The 22,888-nt window shown below is 44.0% G+C and overlaps 1 protein-coding gene across 1 annotated transcript; it reads right to left on the bottom strand.

Moving 5' to 3' along the window:
• Nucleotides 1-1,850: 1,850 nt before the first annotated feature.
• LOC139537590 (cytotoxic and regulatory T-cell molecule-like) lies at nt 1,851-14,766 on the bottom strand. Its single transcript, XM_071339073.1, has 11 exons — nt 14,697-14,766; nt 12,446-12,583; nt 12,033-12,185; nt 11,028-11,147; nt 9,613-9,774; nt 9,076-9,243; nt 6,965-7,045; nt 3,711-3,785; nt 3,424-3,573; nt 3,033-3,116; nt 1,851-2,754 (listed from the first exon to the last, which is right to left on the bottom strand). The coding sequence occupies exons 1-11, from the start codon at nt 14,740-14,742 to the stop codon at nt 2,591-2,593; spliced, it is 1,341 nt and encodes a 446-aa protein (XP_071195174.1). The 5' UTR covers nt 14,743-14,766; the 3' UTR covers nt 1,851-2,590.
• Nucleotides 14,767-22,888: the final 8,122 nt, after the last annotated feature.

Raw genomic sequence — 22,888 nt, forward strand, 5'->3', positions numbered from 1 at the left:
ACTGATAAATCAGGGGTTACGGCCTTGGTCACTCTGACAGAGCTCCAACGTTCCTCTGTGGAGATGGGAGAACCTTCCAGAAGGACAACCATCTCTGCAGCACTCCACCAATCAGGCCTTTATGGTAGAGTGTCCAGACGGAAGCCACTCAGTAAAAGGCACATGACAGCCCGTTTGCAGTTTGCCAAAAGCCACCTAAAGACTCTCAGACCATGAGAAACAAGACTCTGGTCTGATGAAACCAACATTGAACGCTTTGGCCTGAATGCAAAACATCACGTCTGGAGGAAACCTGGCATCATCCCTACGATGAAGCATGGTGGTAGCAGCATCATGTTGCAGGGATGTTTTTCAGAGACAGGGACTGGGAGACTAGTCAGGATTGAGGGAAAGATGAATGAAGCAAAGTACAGAGAGATCCTTGATGAAAACCTGCTCCAGAGCGTTTAGGACCTCCGACTGGGGCGAAGGTTCACCTTCCAACAGAACAACGACCCAAAGCACACAGCCATGACAACGCAGGAGTGGCTTCGAGACAAGTCTCTGAGTGTCCTTGAGTGGCCCAGCCAGAGCCCGGATTTGAACCCGATCGAACTTCTCTGGAGAGAACTGAAAATAGCTGTGCAGCAACGCTCCCCTTCCAACCATACAGAGCTTGTGAGGATCTGCAGAGAAGAATGGGAGAAACTCCCCAAATACAGGTGTGCCAAGCTTGTAGCGTCACACCCAAGAAGACTAGAGGCTGTAATCGCTGCCAGAGCTACTTCAACAAAGTACTGAGTAAAGAGGCTGAATAGTTATGTAAATGCTATGTTTCAATTTTCAGTTTCTTAATACATTTGCAAAAATTTCTAAAAACCTGTTTTTGCTTTATCATTATTGGGTATTGTGTGTTGATTGATGAGGGGGGAAAACAATTTATTCAATTTTAGAATAAGGCTGTAACGTATCAAAATGTGTGAAAAGTCAAGGGGTCTGAATACTTTCCGAATGCGCTGTACAATATAGAAAAAACAAAGTGTATACAACGGAGTATACAAATATTACAAACAACAGAAGGTAATACAGCATTTTGATTTATTTTTTGCTATGAGAAGAAGAAAGTGTTTAAATATTGTTGAACTTAATTCTCAAAAATAATAAACAGAAGTTTCACTGAAAATGTACATTTTATGAATATGGAATTTAGCTAAAATAAGAATGAGGTTGATTACGAAGAAAGGCTTTGCATATTCTTTGTTACACTGAGTGTACAAAACATTACAAATTTTCCCCAACCCACAGGGATGCTGGTCTCCGATTGTTAATTACAGAAGGTACAAGAAACATTAATGTATTTTTAAAACATTTTAAGATAATGTTTAGTAGGGGTAGCACTTGTGGATTAATTTATATGAAACTTCTTTAATCTTATTAGTTAAAATATATTTCTGTGATAGAGACCAAATATTTTCCATTAATATTTCTTAAAAAGGCCATTCCAGAAAGATATGACATATGAAAACTCTCCTCCATCTTGTCTTGCATTGTGAAACCCTCCCTATGCTCTCTGTCCAGTAGCGGAATGAGTTTACATGAGGATAACGTACAGCATAATGAAATACGTCACGATGTAAACAGGGCATCACACTAATTCTCTTTGGAGACCCCCAGGAGTATGCACACTTTGTTCTAGCCCAGCATTCAACTAGCAGAACAGTTCATGGTATTTGTTATTCAAAGGTATGTAGGCCAATAGAGAAATCACCCAAACAAAGATAGTGTAAATACAATACAATTCTTGAAAATCAAATCAGAGTGTAGCGGGGTGTGTAATTGGCGGCAGAGAAGTCAGCACAGGAGAGCAGAACTGGGTGATAACCGGAGATTTATTTAGCAAAACCAACAGCATCCAGAACGCCAAGATACATGGGCACAAAAATAACCCGTCGTGCGCTCACGGGGAACGTGCACAAGCACTACAATAAACAATCCCACACAAAGACATGGGGGAACAGAGGGTTAAGTACACAACAAGTAATTGAGGAAATTGAAAGAAAAACAAGACAAAACACATGGAAAATGAAAAGTGGATCGATGATGGCTATAAGACCGGCGACGCCAACCAACGAGCGCCGCCCGAACAAGGAGAGGACCCGATTTCGGCGGAAGTCGTGACACAGAGTTTATTTGTTACACGCGCAGGATGCAGCAGGTGTAAACAGTACAGTGAAATGCTTGCTTACAAGCTCAACAATGCAGTTGTACTAAGTAATATAAAAGTACACAAGAGAATAAAATAAATACACACGAGAATATACACTATTAACAAGGTGGGGGGATACTTCCACAGAATAATCCATACTTATGTTGTATATTTTTCCTTTATTTCAGTATAAAAATAAACTTGGATTTAAAAATATATATATCATACATAATAGCAGCTTATGAGCCTGTGTACACACATAATTATCCACTATATCACAGTAACGTTATATGTTTTAAAACAATATTACAATAAAAATATATTGTTTGTCACATTTTAGGTGCTTATGCTTATTTGAATTCTCTATGTGAATTCCCAATATTAAAACACACACACTGACATTTTTTACAGTTCCGTCTCCTTGATCTGAGGGCTTAGGGTTGCTCCATCTGTTTGTGGGATGATTTGCATTTCAGGAGCCTCTTCTGTTTTGGTGTTTGTTGTTGTTGTCGTCTCTGTTGCCATTGGTTCCTCAACGACATACTTTGTGAATCCAATGTTAAAAAGTCCTAGAAAAACAGGCAATTTTTAAATCATGTGGAACATATAAAATGTCCTACATTTTAGCATATACTAGACATCCCACTGGGCACACACTGGTTGAATCAACGTTGTTTCCACATAATTTAATTGAAATTAAGTTGAACCAACGTGGAATAGACGTTGAATTGTGGGATAGTTCTTATAATTGTGCTTTTTGTCATTGTGTTCTTTCATTGGTTGATTTTCTTTTCATATGTCACAGAAATATCACAGAAATCAGACTATGTAGGATGTAAAATATTACCATTTCTCCTTCTTCTGGATTGTTTCTCTTCATTGCTTGATTTTGATCTGCTGCTCTCCACAGATTGATCAGAGTCTTCATTTTCTGTAATGATCAAAACTATGATAATTTCTGAATAATTACTTGTGAAAAGTTTAAGATTTAGTGGAAACTCAAGTCCTTGAGGGCTGCAGGTTATTTGCTGGTTTTTGTTCTTTCTGATCTAGACCTGAAAAACCATGTTTGGTTAATATCAACTGATCCAACAAAGAAGAAAGGAAAACCAACAGAGCGAAATTCCAGTTGAGGACTAGTTGTGCACACCTGCCATAAACCAAAGATGACCAAACATGCAAAGTCATGAGAAGATCCTAAACAGTGAGAGCCGAGAGGTGTGCTGGTCTCTAGTTACCTTTCTTCCAGAGTATGTGAGCCCTCCTCAGCTTGATTACAAAGAACACAACGACCACCAGCAGACCAAGGATGAGGCACGTCACGAGGAAGATGAGCAACGGCGCACTGCTTCCATTTCCTCTCTGCCTCTCCGTCTCATCGAAGATTCCTGTGAATGAGACCACCAGTGCAACTTTAGCCTCTTCTACTGTAGCCTTATATCCAAATCTGACTTACACAGCCCCTAAACATGACACACTTAACCAGATCTGTATGCACTTCGTAAAAATAGTAAGACTGTCTTACCTCTAGCATTAGTGGAGTTGGTTCTTGTGCCATTATGAGGTGTGTTCTCTGTTGTCTGGTACACTGACGACCAATCTACAGGGAATTACAGGGTAATGAATGAATGAATGCATCATACAGCTATTCTGGACAGTACCTACAGTCACCGCGTTCAGGAGGATATGGAGTGTATTTGTGGATAAAACAATAGGTTTTCAATTGATTATACTATTGGATACTGCTATGATGGACATCTGAATATTTTTAAGGTATTTTACAAATGTTGCACCCCGAGAATAAATCGCTTTTCCCGCCAAAACAGGAAGTGTCATTCAAAAGCAATTTAAAGCAAATAAAAATGGCTGGATTTGATTAGAGCTTTGATCAGCATGAAAATTCAAACCTGATGCTACCTGAGCCGTATATTAAATACATTTTATGAGCCCTACATTAACGACATTTAATGAGCCGAAGCCTAAAAAAGCCCAAATGATTGTGCCGTTATCCAATACATATGATATAGGCTATTGCACATTACGCATGACAGGAAAACATAAAAGCCCATAGATGTAGCTAGCTATATGCTCTCTTGGTTAAATAAATTAAACTAGCTCCAGTAGACTAATCTTTTTGATTGTGAACTCTATTAATGTACTATATTGTAGCCTATTATATTGTAATATATGGACTGCAATTATGCACATCGTTCAAACCATGATAAAGCAGAAAAGAACATGCGATTCTGGTGCAGCAAATGCGGCCTACAAAGTTACAAGTATAGGCTAGTGAATTTTATGTTAATCTTGAAATATAATTGGGCCTATTTGTATAATTAGTTGGCTGACGAATACAGTGCATTCGGGAAAGTATTCAGACCCCTTTACTTTTTCCACATTTTGTTACATTACAGCCTTATTCTAAAACTGATTAAATAGTTTATTTCCCTCATTAATCTACACATAATACCCCATAATGACAAAGCAAAAACTGGATTTTAGAAATGTTTGAAAATGTATTAAAAATAAAAACTGAAATATTACATTAACATAAGTATTTAGACCCTTTACTTTGGCAGCGATTACAGCCTCAAGTCTTCCTGGGTGTGACGCTACAAGTTTGGCACACCTGCATTTGGGGAGTTTCTCCCATTCTTCTCTGCGAATCCTCTCAAGCTCTGTCAGGTTTGATGGGGAGCGTTGCTGCACAGCTATTTTCAGGTCTCTCCAGAGAAGTTCGATCGGGTTCATGTCCGGGGTCTGGCTGGGCCACTCAAGGACATTCAGAGACTTGTCCTGAAGAGATACTCTTAATGATCGGCTATGAAAAGCCAACTGACATTTACTCCTGAGGTGCTGACTTGCTTGCTGCACCCTCGACAACTACTGTGATTATTATTATTTGACCATGCTGGTCATTTATGAACATTTGAACATCTTGGCCATGTTCTGTTATAATCTCCACCCGGCACAGCCAGAAGAGGACTGGCCACCCCTCATAGCCTGGTTCCTCTCTAGGTTTCTTCCTAGGTTTTGGCCTTTCTAGGGAGTTTTTCCTAGCCACCGTGCTTCTACACCTGCATTGCTTGCTGTTTGGGGTTTTAGGCTGGGTTTCTGTACAGCACTTTGAGATATCAGCTGATGTAAAAAGGGCTATATAAATAAATTTGATTTGTCCTGAAGCCACTTCTGCGTTGTCGTGGCTGTGTGCTTAGGGTTGTTGTCCTGTTGGAAGGTGAACCGCAGTCTGAGGTCCTTAACACACTGGAGCAGGTTTTCATCAAGGATCTCTCTGTACTTTGCTCCATTCATCTTTCCCTCGATCCTGACTGGTCTCCCAGTCCCTGCCGCTGAAAAATATACCCACAGCATGATGCTGCCACCACCATGCTTCACCGTAGGGATGGTATTAGGTTTCCTCCAGACGTGATACTTGGCATTCAGGCCAAAGAGTTCAATCTTGGTTTCATCAGACCAACCTTTTGGCAAACTCCAAGTGGGCTGTCATGTGCCTTTTACTGAGGAGTGGCTTCCCTCTGGGAAGGCTTGATTGGTGGAGTGCTGCAGAGATGTTTGCCATTCTGGAAGGTTCTCTCATCTCCACAGAGGAACTCTGGAGCTCTGTCAGAGTGACAATCGGGTTCTTTGTCACCTCCCTGACCAAGGCCCTTCTCCCCCGATTGCTCAGTTTGTCTGGGCAGCCAGCTCTAGGAAGAGTCTTGATGGTTCCAACCTTCTTCCATTTAAGAATGCTGCAGAAATGTTTTGGTACCATTCCCCAGATCTGTGCCTCGACACAATCCTGTCTTGGAGCTCTACAGACAATTCCTTCAACCTCATGGCTTCGTTTTTGCTCTGACATGCACTGTCAACTGTGGGACCTTATGTGTGTGCCTTTCCAAATCATGTCCAATCAATTGAATTTACCACAGGTGAACACCAATCAAGTTGTAGAAACATCAAGGATGATCAACGGAAACAGGATGCACAATTCCGAGTCTCATAGCAAAGGGTCTGAATACCTTTGTAAATAACGTATTTCTGTTCTTTATTTTTAATAATAGTCTAGCTTTTCCTGCATGGGACTCCAAGAGCTAAGGAGCGTTTTTTAAGGAGGCCAGTGGAGCACAGGTGTGTGCGTATTGCGCAAGAGACAGAGGCTATAAGTTAGAAGCTTATTATGCATAACCCATCATTCATTAGCTGAATAGATTTAATAGACTGATTTAAAGCAACGATATTTGAGTGATAGGCTTTTTTTAAACTCTGCAGCTGCAATAAAAAAAAGAACGATCTTTACAATTAAAAACAAGGTGACCCCGAAAGCCAGATGAGTAGAAATAGAAAATAAAAATCTTTATATTACTGTAGCATAGGCTATGCTGTAGCAAATGTAGGCCTCCCGGTCACAAGAAAAAAAGTGGTCTGTCTGTCCCCACCCTGAGCCTTGATTCATCATGCAGAGGGCATAGAGAAGCCAGATTTAGACATTGCATGTAATTTAGCAGTTCCATTTCACGCCATGCTTTTCATATAAATCATTTATCATAATTTTCCTGTTTCTCACAGTTATTTATCCCGGGAAAAGGGAGCTGTTTTGGCCCGTAAATCCGGGTAAATCTCGATAACAGGGTTCTCGCCATTCAACCATAATTTGTAGTGGTGGAAAGTCACCACGAGGTGGAGAAGCAGCCCACTGAATAACTTGTAAGACTAGATGGCAATGATACTGTGAATTTCTTCCCATACAATACTAGCTATGGTTAGTCTTGTTCTTACCGGTAGTACTGGTTGAGTTGCTGCTGCTGTCATTAGCAAGTGTGTACCCTGTAGCTTCAAACACTGAGTGGGCTGGCTGACCTGGAGGTGAAGATATTCGACAGACATTGATAACTCCAATGAGGAAATGCATTCGTTGATTCATTACAAACTAAATAGACTTCTAGTTGTTGATTTGTGGTTTTATTGTATTGATATTACAGTACAGTGTAAGTCCTTTTCACTCACTGATTGTACTACAGATGAAAATGTTGTAATTTAAGTCAATATATATAACAAATGGCAAAATCCAGGTACCTTAAATTAACACAAAAAAAGCATAAGCTGAAATTCTGACTCAAACTTTGACTGAGGTTTAAATTGAGGACCTACAGTGGGGCGAACAAGTATTTGATACACTGCCGATTTTGCCGATTTTCCTACTTATAAAGCATGTAGAGGTCTGTAATTTTTATCATAGGTACACTTCAACTGTGAGAGACGGAATCTAAAACAAAAATCCAGAAAATCACATTGTATGATCTTTAAGTAATTAATTTGCATTTTATTGCATGACATAAGTATTTGATACATCAGAAAAGCAGAACTTAATATTTGGTACAGAAACCTTTGTTTGCAATTACAGAGATCATACGTTTCCTGTAGTTCTTGACCAGGTTTGCACACACTGCAGCAGGGATTTTGGCCCACTCCTCCATACAGACCTTCTCTAGATCCTTCAGGTTTCGGGGCTGTCGCTGGGCAATACGGACTTTCAGCTCCCTCCAAAGATTTTCTATTGGGTTCAGGTCTGGAGACTGGCTAGGCCACTCCAGGACCTTGAGATGCTTCTTACGGAGCCACTCCTTAGTTGCCCTGGCTGCGTGTTTCGGGTCGTTGTCATGCTGGAAGACCCAGCCACGACTCATCTTCAATGCTCTTACTGAGGGAAGGAGGTTGTTGGCTAAGATCTCGCGATACATGGCCCCATCCATCCTCCCCTCAATACGGTGCAGTCGTCCTGTCCCCTTTGCAGAAAAGCATCCCCAAAGAATGATGTTTCCACCTCCATGCTTCACGGTTGGGATGGTTTTCTTGGGGTTGTACTCATCCTTCTTCTTCCTCCAAACACGGCGAGTGGAGTTTAGACCAAAAAGCTATATTTTTGTCTCATCAGACCACATGACCTTCTCCCATTCCTCCTCTGGATCATCCAGATGGTCATTGGCAAACTTCAGACGGGCCTGGACATGCGCTGGCTTGAGCAGGGGGACCTTGCATGCGCTGCAGGATTTTAATCCATGACGGCGTAGTGTGTTACTAATGGTTTTCTTTGAGACTGTGGTCCCAGCTCTCTTCAGGTCATTGACCAGGTCCTGCCGTGTAGTTCTGGGCTGATCCCTCACCTTCCTCATGATCATTGATGCCCCACGAGGTGAGATCTTGCATGGAGCCTCAGACCGAGGGTGATTGCGCGTCATCTTGAACTTCTTCCATTTTCGAATAATTGCGCCAACAGTTGTTGCCTTCTCACCAAGCTGCTTGCCTATTGTCCTGTAGCCCATCCCAGCCTTGTGCAGGTCTACAATTTTATCCCTGATGTCCTTACACAGCTCTCTGGTCTTGGCCATTGTGGAGAGGTTGGAGTCTGTTTGATTGAGTGTGTGGACAGGTGTCTTTTATACAGGTAATGAGTGGAGAACAGGAGGGCTTCTTAAAGAAAAACTAACAGGTCTGTGAGAGCCGGAATTCTTACTGGTTGGTAGGTGATCAAATACTTATGTCATGCAATAAAATGCAAATGAATTACTTAAAAATCATACAATGTGATTTTCTGGATTTTTTCACAGTTGAAGTGTACCTATGATATAAATTACAGACCTCTACATGCTTTGTAAGTAGGAAAACCTGCAAAATCGGCAGTGTATCAAATACTTGTTCTCCCCACTGTATATGGCTAATATTGCTATTCACTTCCATTTCAGGAAACATCCTTGATGGTATGAGAACCAATTGCTTTTGTTTTGCACCCAAGCAGTTTTCAAACTTTTCACATGTTGAAAACCAACTCGCAAAACATTTGTAGATGTAACCTCAGGGCAACATGGCTGTTAATAAAATGTCTTACTTACTGTGAGGGCTGAGTTGTGAGTCAGGGGTTGATGCTGGTGAACGCTTTGTATTGGGCCAATCTAAGGCTGTAGCTGTTGGTTTTTCTGTTGACACCTGTGTACCAGGCCAACGGGAGACTGTACTTGGCCAATGAGAGGTTCTCGAAGTGGAGTGTGATTCCTCAGAGGCTATAAGATAGAAGGGAATTTCAGTTATTGATGTTTGTGTGGTAAAGATACCCTAGTGTGCCATGACCCTACCGTTCTCATGGCATAATTTTAAACTAGTGAGAAAGTACCCACAGTGTGACTGTGCAGTGAAACCACAAATGTGCACACTTAACTTTCAATGTTCCTCAAATAGAACACTACAAGCAGAACTACATTTCAAATAAAGGCATACCAGTTATTTTAAATTCTTTGTTGGATATTTCCACCTTACTCTCAAGGAGGTCATCTGAGCTTTATGTCATAGTATTGTAGTATTTATAGTATATATACCCTGCTAAATTCAACCTCCCATAGCTTGAAAGTGTGAACAATGAACTTGGGACTTACGATTCTGTCCAATTTTTACGAAATTCATCAGAGAAGAATTGTGTAAGGCTGGATGGCGAACGATGCATTTCACTGTGACTCTCCTCTTGTGGGACTGAACATGCAAGATATCCAGGGAGGAATATGTGTTTTTTTCCAAAAGATACTGGGACTGAGGCTGAGCTAAATAACAAGAGAAAGGTTCAATTAACTTTTAACAAAGTGTCAAAATGTCATATGTAACAGAATGTCAACAACCATCATACTTATTCTTATAATACTGACCAGCACTGCCCTTTACAGGGAGAATACAGACATTTCACTTCCCTTTATTTTGGATGAGATAAAGTGGAATGTGTGGGGGATTTGTTTTCGCAGGGGAAGTCTATTACTGTTTTGAGGCATTTCCCTTCATTATACAGTATATCATCACAACATCCTCAGTCTCCTACTACTCCATTTTGACTTGTCTTGTGTTTTTATTTTCCACAATCCCTTAAAGTGGTTGTTATCATTGGTTAAATATATTGAATAATGTAAGTGGGGCGGCAGGTAGCCTGGAGGGTCGGAGCATTAGGCCAGTAAGCGAAAGGTTGCTGGATCGAATCCCCGAGCTGACAAGGTAAAAATCTGTCGTTCTGCTCCTGAGCAAGGCAGTTAACCCACTGTTCCCCGGGCGCCGAAGACATGAATGTCGATTAAGGCAGCCCTCTGCACCTCTCAGATTCAGAGGGGTTGGCTTAAATGCGGAAGACACATTTCAGTTGAATGCTTTCAGTTGTACAACTGACTAGGTATCTCCCTTTTAAGTGAATGGCAGGGGGGGCAGGGAAGCAAACCAAGGTCGCTGGTGTGAAAGGCAAACACCCTATGCATTGCGCCAATAGGGTTAACCCACTTGGTGTGAAATTGAAACGTTCCTCATTTTGCGAAGAATGCTACACTGCCCCCTCCGGATGGAAAAGGCAAGTCTCCGCGCTTCAATCTACCGTTAACCCCTTACACGTCTGGCCGTGCTTTCCGATGGCCTCACGGCCGCCATTCCACCTCTGTCACAAATATAGTGTCAGGGGTTATGCTCTGCCAGGAAGTCTTGTTAAGTGTTGATTGTGCACAGGTGTGGCAACCAGGGTGTGGCAGCTGGCAGAGCCGTGAGGCTGTTGGAGTTTGGTGGCCATGTGAACCTTTGGTTTGAATATTTAGTTTTTGGCATGCCATGTTTTGTTGTCCTTTTTGTATATACTATTATTTGTTGGTCATGCACCATTTTTTAACATAACTCACTTGGGCTGGCCAACCAAGGAGTCAAAACACACCCTTTAGCTAGGCCTAGGATCCTTAGAAATAGTAAGTGTATCAAAATCAGAAGGTTTCGATTTTAACATAATCCCTTGCCATGAAATCTACTAAGTGAATCTAGAATAAAGGTAACTTACCATCAATTTCTAACCCACTCCCCAAAAGCCATGAAATTTTGGGAGGATGGCTATTTCCCACTGCAGAACATTTGATGGTAGTCTTTCCATTGTGTTCTGTTATCTCCAATTTTGGCATACCTTGAGAATGACAAAAAGAGTGAGATTATGATTTTGGGATTCAACTTAATTAGTTGGAAGTGGGAATGGGGCAAGCACTCTACCTCCTGACATCTGCAAATATGTGTATGTGACCAATAACATTTGATTTGATCCAATATGAATATTCGTTCACACTTTATTTAGATAGATTATCTACAGATGGTCATACTATGTTGATAAGCAACTGCTTACTAAGGTTATGGTTAGGATAAGGGTTAGTGGATAATTAGTTGAAATGTTGTTGACAATTATTGAACATGTACAAACCATTTACTTAGGACTATCCACATAAAGTGTTTCCGAATATTCTACTAGCAACGGTCATCAAAATTGTTAAAAGGTTTTGAAAACAATTATCATAAATGCCACAGTTGAACAATGGTTGAAGATATTTTTTTTAATCCATCAGGTATTGAATGAATTATAGCACATAACATGTTTTACTGGCACGGCCAAATAATGAGTTCAGGTATTTGTGGTAATTCAGGTATTCAATTTGTAAAATGTCCCAGTTTTTTATTTTCTTAGAATGCACTCATATATACATTTTCTATTGGTATCAGGTATTTATTTTATATTGTGTTAAAATAAAGAAATCTTCATGTGCCTCATTTGCATAAACACACTGAGTGTATTTGCATATGTGAACACATTAAAATAAAGGGGTGGAAAGCAATCAATCCAGTGAGATTTAAGTGACAAGTGGATTTTGCACCACTCAAACACAGGAAATAGATGGCTGAAAAAGACACATCCTCAAGTGGGCGGGGCATTCGCGTTGACAATTCTACTCAGTAAAGACAAATGCTGTGTGCTTTCTTAATCACTATAGACAACAATGCTATGACAATATGTCATACTTACCCAAAACTGTCACGGTAACTGATTTCACTACAGGCACTTTTGTGTAATGTAAACATGTGTAGAGGCCTCCATCTTTGAAGGTGACATCAGACACACTGACTGAAAAATCGGACTCGGACAAGTTGATTATCTTGTAGCGCTTATTCCTCAGGGCTGTTAGTGAAGATAAGGAAGAGAGAATGCATGTCACATCATGACTCAACTACTTTAGTTCATAACAAAGATGTTACAATATGAGTAGGAACAAACATTTTTACTTGTATCATGTACAACTATTATTATTCTAGCCATACAGCTGTCAACATGTATTGCTCATTTAGTGGGCTTCCAGTCTACATTCAAATGGAGATACTGCTTCGTTTCTGTATATAAAATAAAATGAACGTCTGTATGTGGTATTATAATATCCTCACCCTTATGGTCATTGAAAAACATCACATGCCCGTTAGGATTCTTCCATTCCACGTGGCTCCTGTGGGCATTTCTAATGCGACACTTAATGGTTAGAGTCTCACCCTCCATCACGGTCATATGTTGCACTGCAACGGATCCTGCAATGGCAAATACCAATGAGTTAGTATAGGACATACTTTGATTGACATGATAGAATGTTCCAACATGATTGAAACATGAACATAATGAAACATGTTCACCCTAATTTTCAACAGCACTTTCCTCTTTCTTACAGTATTTTAACATAATATGATTATGGATGGACTGTATTGAAAAGCAATCATACAGAGGAGATTTAGGGGTCGTAGAATGATGAGTAAGTGGGCAGTGTAAATTATCTGGATAAGATCTGAGACAGACCCTTATACCAACCCCTCATTTCTCACAGCTCTGACTCATAGCACTATTCTACCACTCTGTAGGCCTCTTGTCTCAGACTCTGCCTCTGGGGGCCACAGAGGAAACTGAAGTAGACTGAGTTGCTATTGTCGGGCTTGAGGCTATGGGAGGTGTGACAAACAACAACATGCGGGGTGTGCATTTGCCCCTACACTGCACATAGGCCTACAGATTATGCAGCCAACTTTCACACAGCCTTCTACACGGCAACTGACAGGAAATCAAACATAGCGTGGTCAGTCACCATTCACATGAGGGGTGTGAAAGCGAAAGCAAGGGGCATGTGGTTTTCTTCACACTGTCTACGTGAGCGTCATGTGTTCCTTTTTCCTATGCTACTGCTATGACTAGTGGTAGGCCTACTGTATATGGAAAAATGAACTGTGGTGGCAAATTGAGACCGTTGGTGTTGGTGGGCTTGAAAAGTTTTGAAGGGTAACTGTTTTCATACATTGTGTGGGCTAAAATAATGTAACATAATAATAGGGTAATGCTATATAGCACCTACTGAAATGAAAGAAATTCCATGGGGATGGTCTATGGTGGTCCATGGAATTACTGTAATTTAGAAATAACCGTTGTGATTTTTAGAGCTGTCTTCAACGATTGAATTCCATATTCATATATTTAATGAGGTACAGTATATGAACCCCAATGAGAGCTGATGACAACCTATAATGGTTGAAACGTTGTGATAATAAACACATTACATTGCTGAGTCTTTTTGCCAATTTCCCAAATATACTGCATAACTAGACTCTTTTTGTTATCAATTTAAAAACCATGCTATATGATTAAAAAGTCACCAAATGACATTCAGAGATCCAAAGAATAATTTGTCAAACATATTTAAACAAGGCAACAATTAGTACACATTTTCACTGTGATACAATCCAAAGAGCATTTGATCATGTCTATTCTTTTTGTGTTGTCACTACTTGTCAGACTGCCAGAGAAACCACAAGATGGTTATCATACTATACTCTAGAAATAAGGCACGAGGGAGTGTGATATATGGCCAATATACCATGGCTAAGGGCTGTTCTTACTCGACGCAACGCAGAGTGCCTGGATACAGCACTTAGCCGTGGTATATTGGCCATATACCACAAACCCCTGAGTTGCCTTATTGCTATTATAAACTGGTTACCAACATAATTAGAACAGTATACCCATGGTATACGGTCTGATATACCACGGCTTTCAGCCAAATCAGCATTCAGTGCTCGAACCACCCAGATTATAAAATAGTATAGTATATACGCTATGTGACACTGAAAATAAACTGATTGCAGTGGCAGATTATTGAACATTTTTGGAAGATATTATTGTGTAATCAAACGTAGGGCACTGTGGTCAACAATGTCTTTCTGTGTTTCTCTAAGTATCCACCTGTATACATCATATGCTAGGCTGTATATCGATATACAACATTTCTCTCCAACCAGAGTACATTTTAATAACAACATTGATTTATCTCAATCTATTGGTAACATCATTCAGATGCACTTACAGTAGAGCAATTCACCTCCACAATTCTCATGAAAACAACTAAATGTGTCACAGCACCAGTATCAAGAAAAAAGCAGTTCCATTTTAATGTATCTGACATGCTGACAAAGATTGTGGAAACATTTACAATTTTAAAAATGTCTAAATATGAATACAGCAAACATATTGATTTGTGTTATCTTACAACAAAAACACATAACTCTGTCAATCTGTATTGTATAGGCCTACATGTACCCTGCCTGGGTACTTTGTACTTAATTGTCTCTGACACAATTACTTTCAGTGAAGTAGCCTACTCACCCCTTACAAACAAGACTAGGAAGCAAAGCTGCAGCTTTAGTGGCATCTTGACTGTCAGATTCAGATGTGGACTATCAGAGCCACTTCCTCTCTGAGGTGCCTTTATACACTACATACACGACAGCAAGGGGCCTTCCATGACATCACAGCAAAATTCATGGGGTTTCCACGCAACACTGAATACATTTACTTTCAAAGGTATTTCGGGTGATACCTTTAGAGGTTGTTGATCACATGGAATGAAAAATAATACAATGTTGATTGGATTATGAATTGACAAATGTTAAGAATGTCTATTTTCTAGTCTTTATGACATCTCTTGAACGTTATCACCATGCACCAATGTTGTAGCCTGGTAGAACCAGCCTGATCCCTGCGTTTACTATTCTATTTCACTTATAATACTATATCAGTCTGGGCTTTGTCCAATAGATGCAGGGTTGGAGGTTAATGTTATTATGGTGAATCATCGAAAGACTGGGTGTAGTAGTGAGAGTCTGCTGGATTCCAGCCCACTCTGGATGAAATAGTAGACCAGGTAGCCAAAAGGGCTTTAAAACTAGATTTAATTGGCATTCTTGCTCCACTTGGTAGAGGTGAGGCCAGATGTAAGATTAGAGACATTATTATAGATGTGTGGCAAAAGAGGTGGGACAACGAGCCTAAGATCTGGCATTTATATGCCCTCCAAAGAAAGGTTGGTGGACCAAAATTCAAAGGTCAGATTAGGAAGGAAGAGGTGGTGTTTGATCGGTTGGGCCAAGACATTGAACTCATTACATCTGGTTGGCAAGCATGTGAATAGTTTGTGTACAGTGTATGGTTGATGAAACAGTGAAGCATGTGTTGATGTATTGTTGTAGGTACCGGAATGTAAAAGAGAGGGAAAGATTGATGTGTATGGTTATTGAGGTTGTATGGGGGGTTGTAAGGGATTTTTTGGATGGGTTTGTTAGAAGTTAGTAAGGCTCTTTTTTTATTTTCTTAGTAGTACAGGAGTGGGTAGGAGGCTTTAGTTTTTCTTCATGTTTGTTTCTTTATTCATTTATTGTAGGTGGTAGCATGCACGTCTAACATTTGTTTGCGGACCGCCATAATACCATAGATGTAACGGCTGTCGTCGGTGGAAGAAGGTGAGGACCAAGGTGCAGCGTGGTAAGTGTTCATGATGTTTAATAATCATCAAAACTAAACACTTCATAACAAAATAACAAAGAAACAACTGTGCAGACACACAAAGACTGAAAATAACCACCCACAAAACCCAACAGAAAGCAGGCTACCTAAATATGGTTCCCAATCAGAGACAATGACTAACACCTGCCTCTGATTGAGAACCATATCAGGCCAAACACAGAAATAGAAAATCATAGAAAAACTAACAGACAACCCACCCAACTCACGCCCTGACCATACTACAACAAAAGACAAAACAAAGGAAACTAAGGTCAGAACGTGACAGTACCGCCCCCCCCAAGGTGCGGACTCCGGCCGCAAAACCTGAACCTATAGGGGGGGTGGTCTGGGTGGGCATCTGTCCGCGGTGGCGGCTCTGGCGCTTGACGTGGACCCCACTCCACCATAGTCCTAGTCCGCTTCTGTGGCCTCCTAGGAACGGCGACCCTCGCCGCCGACCTTGGCCTGGGAACCCTAATAAATGGGCCCACGGGACTGAGGGACGCCTCCGGACTGAGGGGCAGCTCCGGACTGAAAGGCAGCTCGGGACTGAAAGGCAGCTCGGGACTGAAAGGCAGCTCCGAACTGAAAGGTAGCTCCGGACTGAGGGGTAGCTCCGGACTGAGGGGTAGCGGCGGGCGGCTCTGGCGGCTCCTGACTGGTGGGCGGCTCTGGCGGCTCCTGACTGGCGGGCGGCTCTGGCGGCTCCTGACTGGCGGAAGGCTCCTGACTGGCGGGTGGCTCTGGCGGCTCCTGACTGGCGGGCGGCTCTGGCGGCTCCTGACTGGCGGGCGGCTCCTGACTGAAGGGCGGCTCCTGACTGGCGGGTGGCTCTGGCGGCTCCTGACTGGCGGGCGGCTCTGGCAGCTCCTGACTGGCGGGCGGCTCCTGACTGACGGGCGGCTCTGGCGGCTCCTGACTGGCGGGCAGCTCAGGCGGCTCCTGACTGGCGGGCGGCTCCGGACAGACGGGCGGCTCTGGCGGCGCTGGACAGACGGGCGGCTCAGGCGGCGCTGGACAGACGGGCGGCTCAGGCGGCGCTGGACAAACGGGCGGCTCAGGCGGCGCTGGACAGACGGGCGGCTCAGGCGGCGCTGGACAGACGGGCGGCTCAGGCGGCGCTGGACAGACAGGCGCACCTGTATGGAGGAGACGGAGAGACAGCCTGGTGTGTGGGGCTGCCACAGGACCCACCAGGCTGGGGAGACCTACCGGAGGCTTATAGGGGGGGGTCTGGGTGGGCATCTGTCCGCGGTGGCGGCTCTGGCGCTTGACGTGGACCCCACTCCACCATAGTCTTAGTCCGCTTCTGTGGCCTCCTAGGAACGGCGACCCTCGCCGCCGACCTTGGACTGGGAACCCTAATAAATGGGCCCACGGGACTGAGGGACGCCTCCGGACTGAGGGGCAGCTCCGGACTGAAAGGCAGCTCCGGACTGAAAGGCAGCTCCGGACTGAAAGGTAGCTCCGGACTGAGGGGTTGCTCCGGACTGAGGGGTAGCGGCGGGCGGCTCTGGCGGCTCCTGACTGGTGGGCGGCTCTGGCGGCTCCTGACTGGCGGGCGGCTCTGGCGGCTCCTGACTGGCGGGCGGCTCCTGACTGGCGGGTGGCTCTGGCGGCTCCTGACTGGCGGGCGGCTCTGGCGGCTCCTGACTGGAGGGCGGCTCTGGCGGCTCCTGACTGACGGGCGGCTCTGGCGGCTCCTGACTGGCGGGCGGCTCAGGCGGCTCCTGACTGGCGGGCGGCTCCGGACAGACGGGCGGCTCTGGCGGCACTGGACAGACGGGCGGCTCAGGCGGCGCTGGACAGACGGGCGGCTCAGGCGGCGCTGGACAGACGGGCGGCTCAGGCGGCGCTGGACAGACGGGCGGCTCAGGCGGCGCTGGACAGACGGGCGGCGCTGGACAGACGGGCGGCTCAGGCGGCGCTGGACAGACAGGCGCACCTGTAGGGAGGAGACGGAGAGACAGCCTGGTGCGTGGGGCTGCCACAGGACCCACCAGGCTGGGGAGACCTACAGGAGGCTTGGTGTTAGGAGGAGGCACCTGAAGGACCGGGCTGTGGGGGAGCACTGGAGCGCAGCCTTGGCACCACTCCCCCAGGCTGGATAACTACTCTAGCCCGGACCCTCCAGAGTGCAGGCACAGGTTGAACCGGGCTGTGGGTGAGAACTGGAGATCTAGTGCCTACTACACGCACCTCTCCCTTAGGCTCCACTCCCACATTTGCCCGGCACGAGCGGAGCGCAGGCATAGGACGCACTGCACCCTCCCAGCGCCCCGGAGACACAGCACGCAGAGCCGGCGCAGGATACCCTGGACCGAAACGGCGTACCGGAGACCAGACACGCTGAGCAGGCACAATACGCCCCGGCTGGATGCCCACACTCGCATGACACTTTCGGGGGGCTGCCCTATAGCACACCGGGCTATGGGCACGTACTGGCGACACCGTGCGCTTCACCGCATAACACGGTGCCTGACCAGTAACGCGCTGCTTATAATAAGCACGAGGAGTGAGCTCAGGTCTGCTACCTGGGGCTGCCTCTCGTACCTGTCGCGCTGCCGTGCTGCCTCCTCATATCGCTGCCGCTCAGCTTTCGCTGCCTCCAGCTCTGCTTTGGGGCGGCGATATTCCCCAGCCTGTGCCCAGGGTCCTTCTCCGTTTAAAATCTCCTCCCATGTCCTGGAGTCCTGAGATTTCGGCCGCTGCTGCTGCTGCTTGGTCCTTTTTTGGTGGGTGGTTCTGTAACGGCTGTCGTCGGTGGAAGAAGGTGAGGACCAAGGTGCAGCGTGGTAAGTGTTCATGATGTTTAATAATCATCAAAACAGAACACTGAATAACAAAATAACAAAGAAACAACCGAAAACTGTTCTGTCTGGTGCAGACACACAAAGACTGAAAATAACCACCCACAAAACCCAACAGAAAACAGGCTACCTAAATATGGTTCCCAATCAGGGACAACGATTGACAGCTGCCTCTGATTGAGAATCATATCAGGCCAAACACAGAAATAGAAAATCATAGAAAAACTAACATAGACAACCCAACTCACGCCCTGACCATACTGAAACAAAAGACAAAACAAAGGAACTAAGGTCAGAACGTGACAATAGAAGACTAGATGCAGCGTTTTGGAATAGAGCGCAATAGTAATGGAGTCTTTTTGTAGGCACTAACTCCGCCATGGTTTGTAGGAAAAAACCTATGGGAAAATTTAGTTTTTGGGGGATAAACGCCGAAAATAAGGTTTGTGGTAAACACAAGCTTAGATCTTATACGTTTTGTTCTATGAGATAATCTTCATCAGCTAACATTACTTTTTGTTAATTTTGAAGCATGTATTTTACACAAAGCACAAAGGATTCATAATTCATAAAGGTCATGTTAACTGACTGATATTATCTCAGAGAACAAAACGCAGGGAAACAGGGAAACTTAAATCAGTTTAACCAAATTTCTATCAGCATGTTAAATGTGCAACCAGAGGGAAAACAATTCTAGACAACCTTTACTCCACACACAGAGACGGGTACAAAGCTCTCCCTCGCCCTCCATTTGCAAATCTGACCATAATTCTATCCTCCTGATTCCTGCTGACAAGCAAAAACTAAAGCAGGAAGCACCAGTGACTCGGTCTATAAAAAAGTGGTCAGATAAAGCAGATGCTAAACTACAAGACTGTTTTGCTAGCACAGACTGGAATACATTCCGGAATTCTTCCGATGGCATTGAGGAGTACACCACATCAGTCACTGGCTTTATCAATAAGTGCATCGAGGACGTCGTCCCCACAGTGACTGTACGTACATACCCCAACCAGAAGCCATGGATTACAGGCAACATTCGCACTGAGCTAAAGAGTAGAGCTGCCGCTTTCAACGAGTGGGACTCTAACCCGGAAGCTTATAAGAAATCACGCTATACCCTCCGACGAACCATCAAACAGGCAAAGCGTCAATACAGGACTAAGATTAAATCATACTACACCAGCTCCGACGCTCTTCGGCTATGGCAGGGCTTGCAAACTATTACAGACTACAAAGGGAAGCATAGCTGAGAGCTGCCCAGTGACACGAGCCTACCAGACAAGCTAAATAACTTCTATGCTCGCTTCGAGGCAAGTAACACTAAAACATGCATGAGAGCATCAGCTGTTGCGGACGACTGTGTGTTCACGCTCTACCTTGGCCGATGTGAGGTAAGACCTTTAAACAGGTCAACATTAGGCCGCAGGACACGTACTCCGAGCATGCGCTGACCAACTAGCAAGTGTCTTCACTGACATTTTCAACCTCTCTCTGTCTGAGTCTGTAATACCAACATGTTTCAAGCAGACCACCATAGTCCCTGTGCCCAATAACACTAAGGTAACCTGCCTAAATGACTACCAACCCGTAGCACTCACGTCCGTAGCCAGAAAATGCTTTGAAAGGCTGGTCATGGTTCACATCAACACCATTATCCCAGAAACCCTAGACCCACTCCAATCTGCATACCGCACCAAAAGATCTACAGATGATGCAATCTCTATTGCTCTCCACACTGCCATTTCACACCTGGACAAAAGGAACACCTATGTGAGAATGCTATTCATTGTCTACAGATCAGCATTCAACATAGTGCCCTCAAAGCTCATCACTGAGCTAAGGACCGTGGGACTAAACACCTCCCTCTGCAACTGGATCCTGGTCTTCCTGACTGGCTGCCCCCAGGTGGTAAGGGTAGGTAACAACACATCCGCGACGCTGATCCTCAACACAGGGGCCCCTCAGGGGTGCGTGCTCAGTCCCCTCCTGTACTCTCTGTTTACTCATGAATGTACGGCCAGGCACTACTCCAACACCATTATTAAGTTTGCTGATGACTCAACAGTGGTAGGCCTGATCACCAACAACGATGAGACAGCCTATAGGGAGGAGGTCAGAGACCTGACCATGTGGTGCAAGGACAACAACCTCTCCCTCAACGTGATCAAGACAAAGGAGATGATTGTGGTCTACAGGAAAAGGAGGACTGAGCACGCCACCATTCTCATTGACGGGGCTGTAGTGGAGCAGGTTGAGAGCTTCAAGTTCCTTTCGTCCACATCACCAACAAACTAACATGGTCAAAGCACACCAAGACAGTCATGAAGAGGGCACGACAAAACTTGTTCTCCCTCAGGAGACTGAAAAATTTTGGCATCAAATCCTCAAAAGGTTTTACAGCTGCACCATCAAGAGCATCCTGACGGGTTGCATCACTGCCTGGTATGGCAACTGCTCGGCCTCCGACCGCAAGGCACTACAGAGGGTAGTGCGAACAACCCAGTACATCACCGGGGCAAAGCTTCCTGCCATCCAGGACCTCTATACCAGGCGGTGTCAGAGGAAGGCCCTAAAAATTGTCAAAGACTACAGCCACCCTAGTCATAGACTGTTCTCTCTGCTACCGCATGGCAAGCGGTATCGGAGCACCAAGTCTAGGTCCAAGAGGCTTTCAAACAGCTTCTACCCCCAAACCATAAGACTCCTGAACAGCTAATCAAATGGCTACCCAGACTATTTGCATTGCCCCCCGCCCCCCTCTTCTACGCTGCTGCTACTCTGTTATTATTTATGCATAGTCACTTTAATAACTCGACCTACATGTACATATTACCTCGACACCGCTGCCCCCGCACATTGACTCTGTACCGGTACCCCCTGTATATAGCCGCGCTATTGTTAATTACTGCTGCTCTTTAATTATTTGTTATTCTTATCTCTTACTTCTTTTTATAGGTATTTTCTTAAAACTGCATTGTTGGTTAAGGGCTTGTAAGTAAGCATTTCACTGTAAGGTCTACCTATACCTGTTGTATTCGGCGCATGTGACAAATCATTTTTATTTTTATTTTATTTGTATAAGATCTCCTAAGCCTGTGTTAACCTCAGACCTTATTTTCAGCGTTTATCCCAAAACCCTGTTCTTTCCCCATAGGAATGGCTGAACGAACCATATGTAAGATTAATTAAAAGTTAAAGAGCAGCAGAATAGTGAGCAGATATATATATTTTTTTTCTTTACATGGGCATTGCGCCATGGCCACCACTGACAAAATCCATTCCATAACCATCTGCATTTGTGATAAGAACTGATTTTGTTGGGTCCCCACTTACATTGCATGAAATTGGCACGTTGGTGCACATTAAGAACACACAGCTTAGATATTCCCACCCCTTCCACCTCATCGCAAGTGAGCTGATGTTAGAGAAGTAAATTGCCGAACCTGACGCACGGGATGGAAAAAGCCAGAGACAGTTTTTACAAACCGAAATTGCCAACTAATGTGTGTTTGATAATAGTGCCAGGCGAAAATAAAGCCCTCAGGCTCAGACGGTTTCAATGAGGAATGACAGACTGATCTGTGAAGAGAAATGGTGAACGGAATGGTGGCTATACCAATGTTGTACAGTGACTACTGTTGTTTGAGGTCTATAGGATGTAGGATGAGGTTCACAGCTCTACAACATACAAATAGAATGAATCTGCAAATCATTTATAATTTCCTTTTAGTACAATTTCAAATCAAAAAAGAAAAGCTAGCAGAACATTTAAATGTTTAACACAAACACCCACTTCCAAATTGAGCGTTTGCCCCACCCCCTAGACATGGGTGTTTGTGTAGGCTCAATCTAAAAGTTCCACAGAGGCAATCAAGGATGAGCTATTACAATATCTGTCCAATCCTTTCAGAACTATACGTGCTTTGGAAGTAGGGTATGGGGGTTGATTTAGAATTTTGTAAGAATATAGTCAAGAGCATTTTCTAGACTAAAGCCTCAAATAGAAGGCTACAATCACATCTATCTCTTCAGCTCAGTGTTCTATGATGGCATCTAGTGGAGAAACTTCATGAAATGAAATCTGGTGGTTGATACTGCATCTTGCATCAATAATAGAGTACCACAATATGAGTCATAATACCCATAAAACCTAGCGGTCAAACAGGGAAACGGTTCCAATCATTTCCCCACCATTCATTATGG

This window comes from Salvelinus alpinus, chromosome 13 (assembly GCF_045679555.1).
Source record: "Salvelinus alpinus chromosome 13, SLU_Salpinus.1, whole genome shotgun sequence".
Lineage (NCBI taxonomy): Eukaryota > Metazoa > Chordata > Actinopteri > Salmoniformes > Salmonidae > Salvelinus > Salvelinus alpinus.

Coding starts and splice junctions, on each gene's coding strand:
- LOC139537590 (XM_071339073.1), bottom strand. CDS start 14,742: ATGCCACTAAAGCTGCAGCTTTGCTTCCTAGTCTTGTTTGTAAGGG. Junction 11,148..12,032: donor AGTTACCGTGACAGTTTTGG/GTAAGTATGACA, acceptor GTCATTCTCAAG/GTATGCCAAAATTGGAGATA. Junction 2,755..3,032: donor ATCCAGAAGAAGGAGAAATG/GTAATATTTTAC, acceptor CTGTTTTTCTAG/GACTTTTTAACATTGGATTC.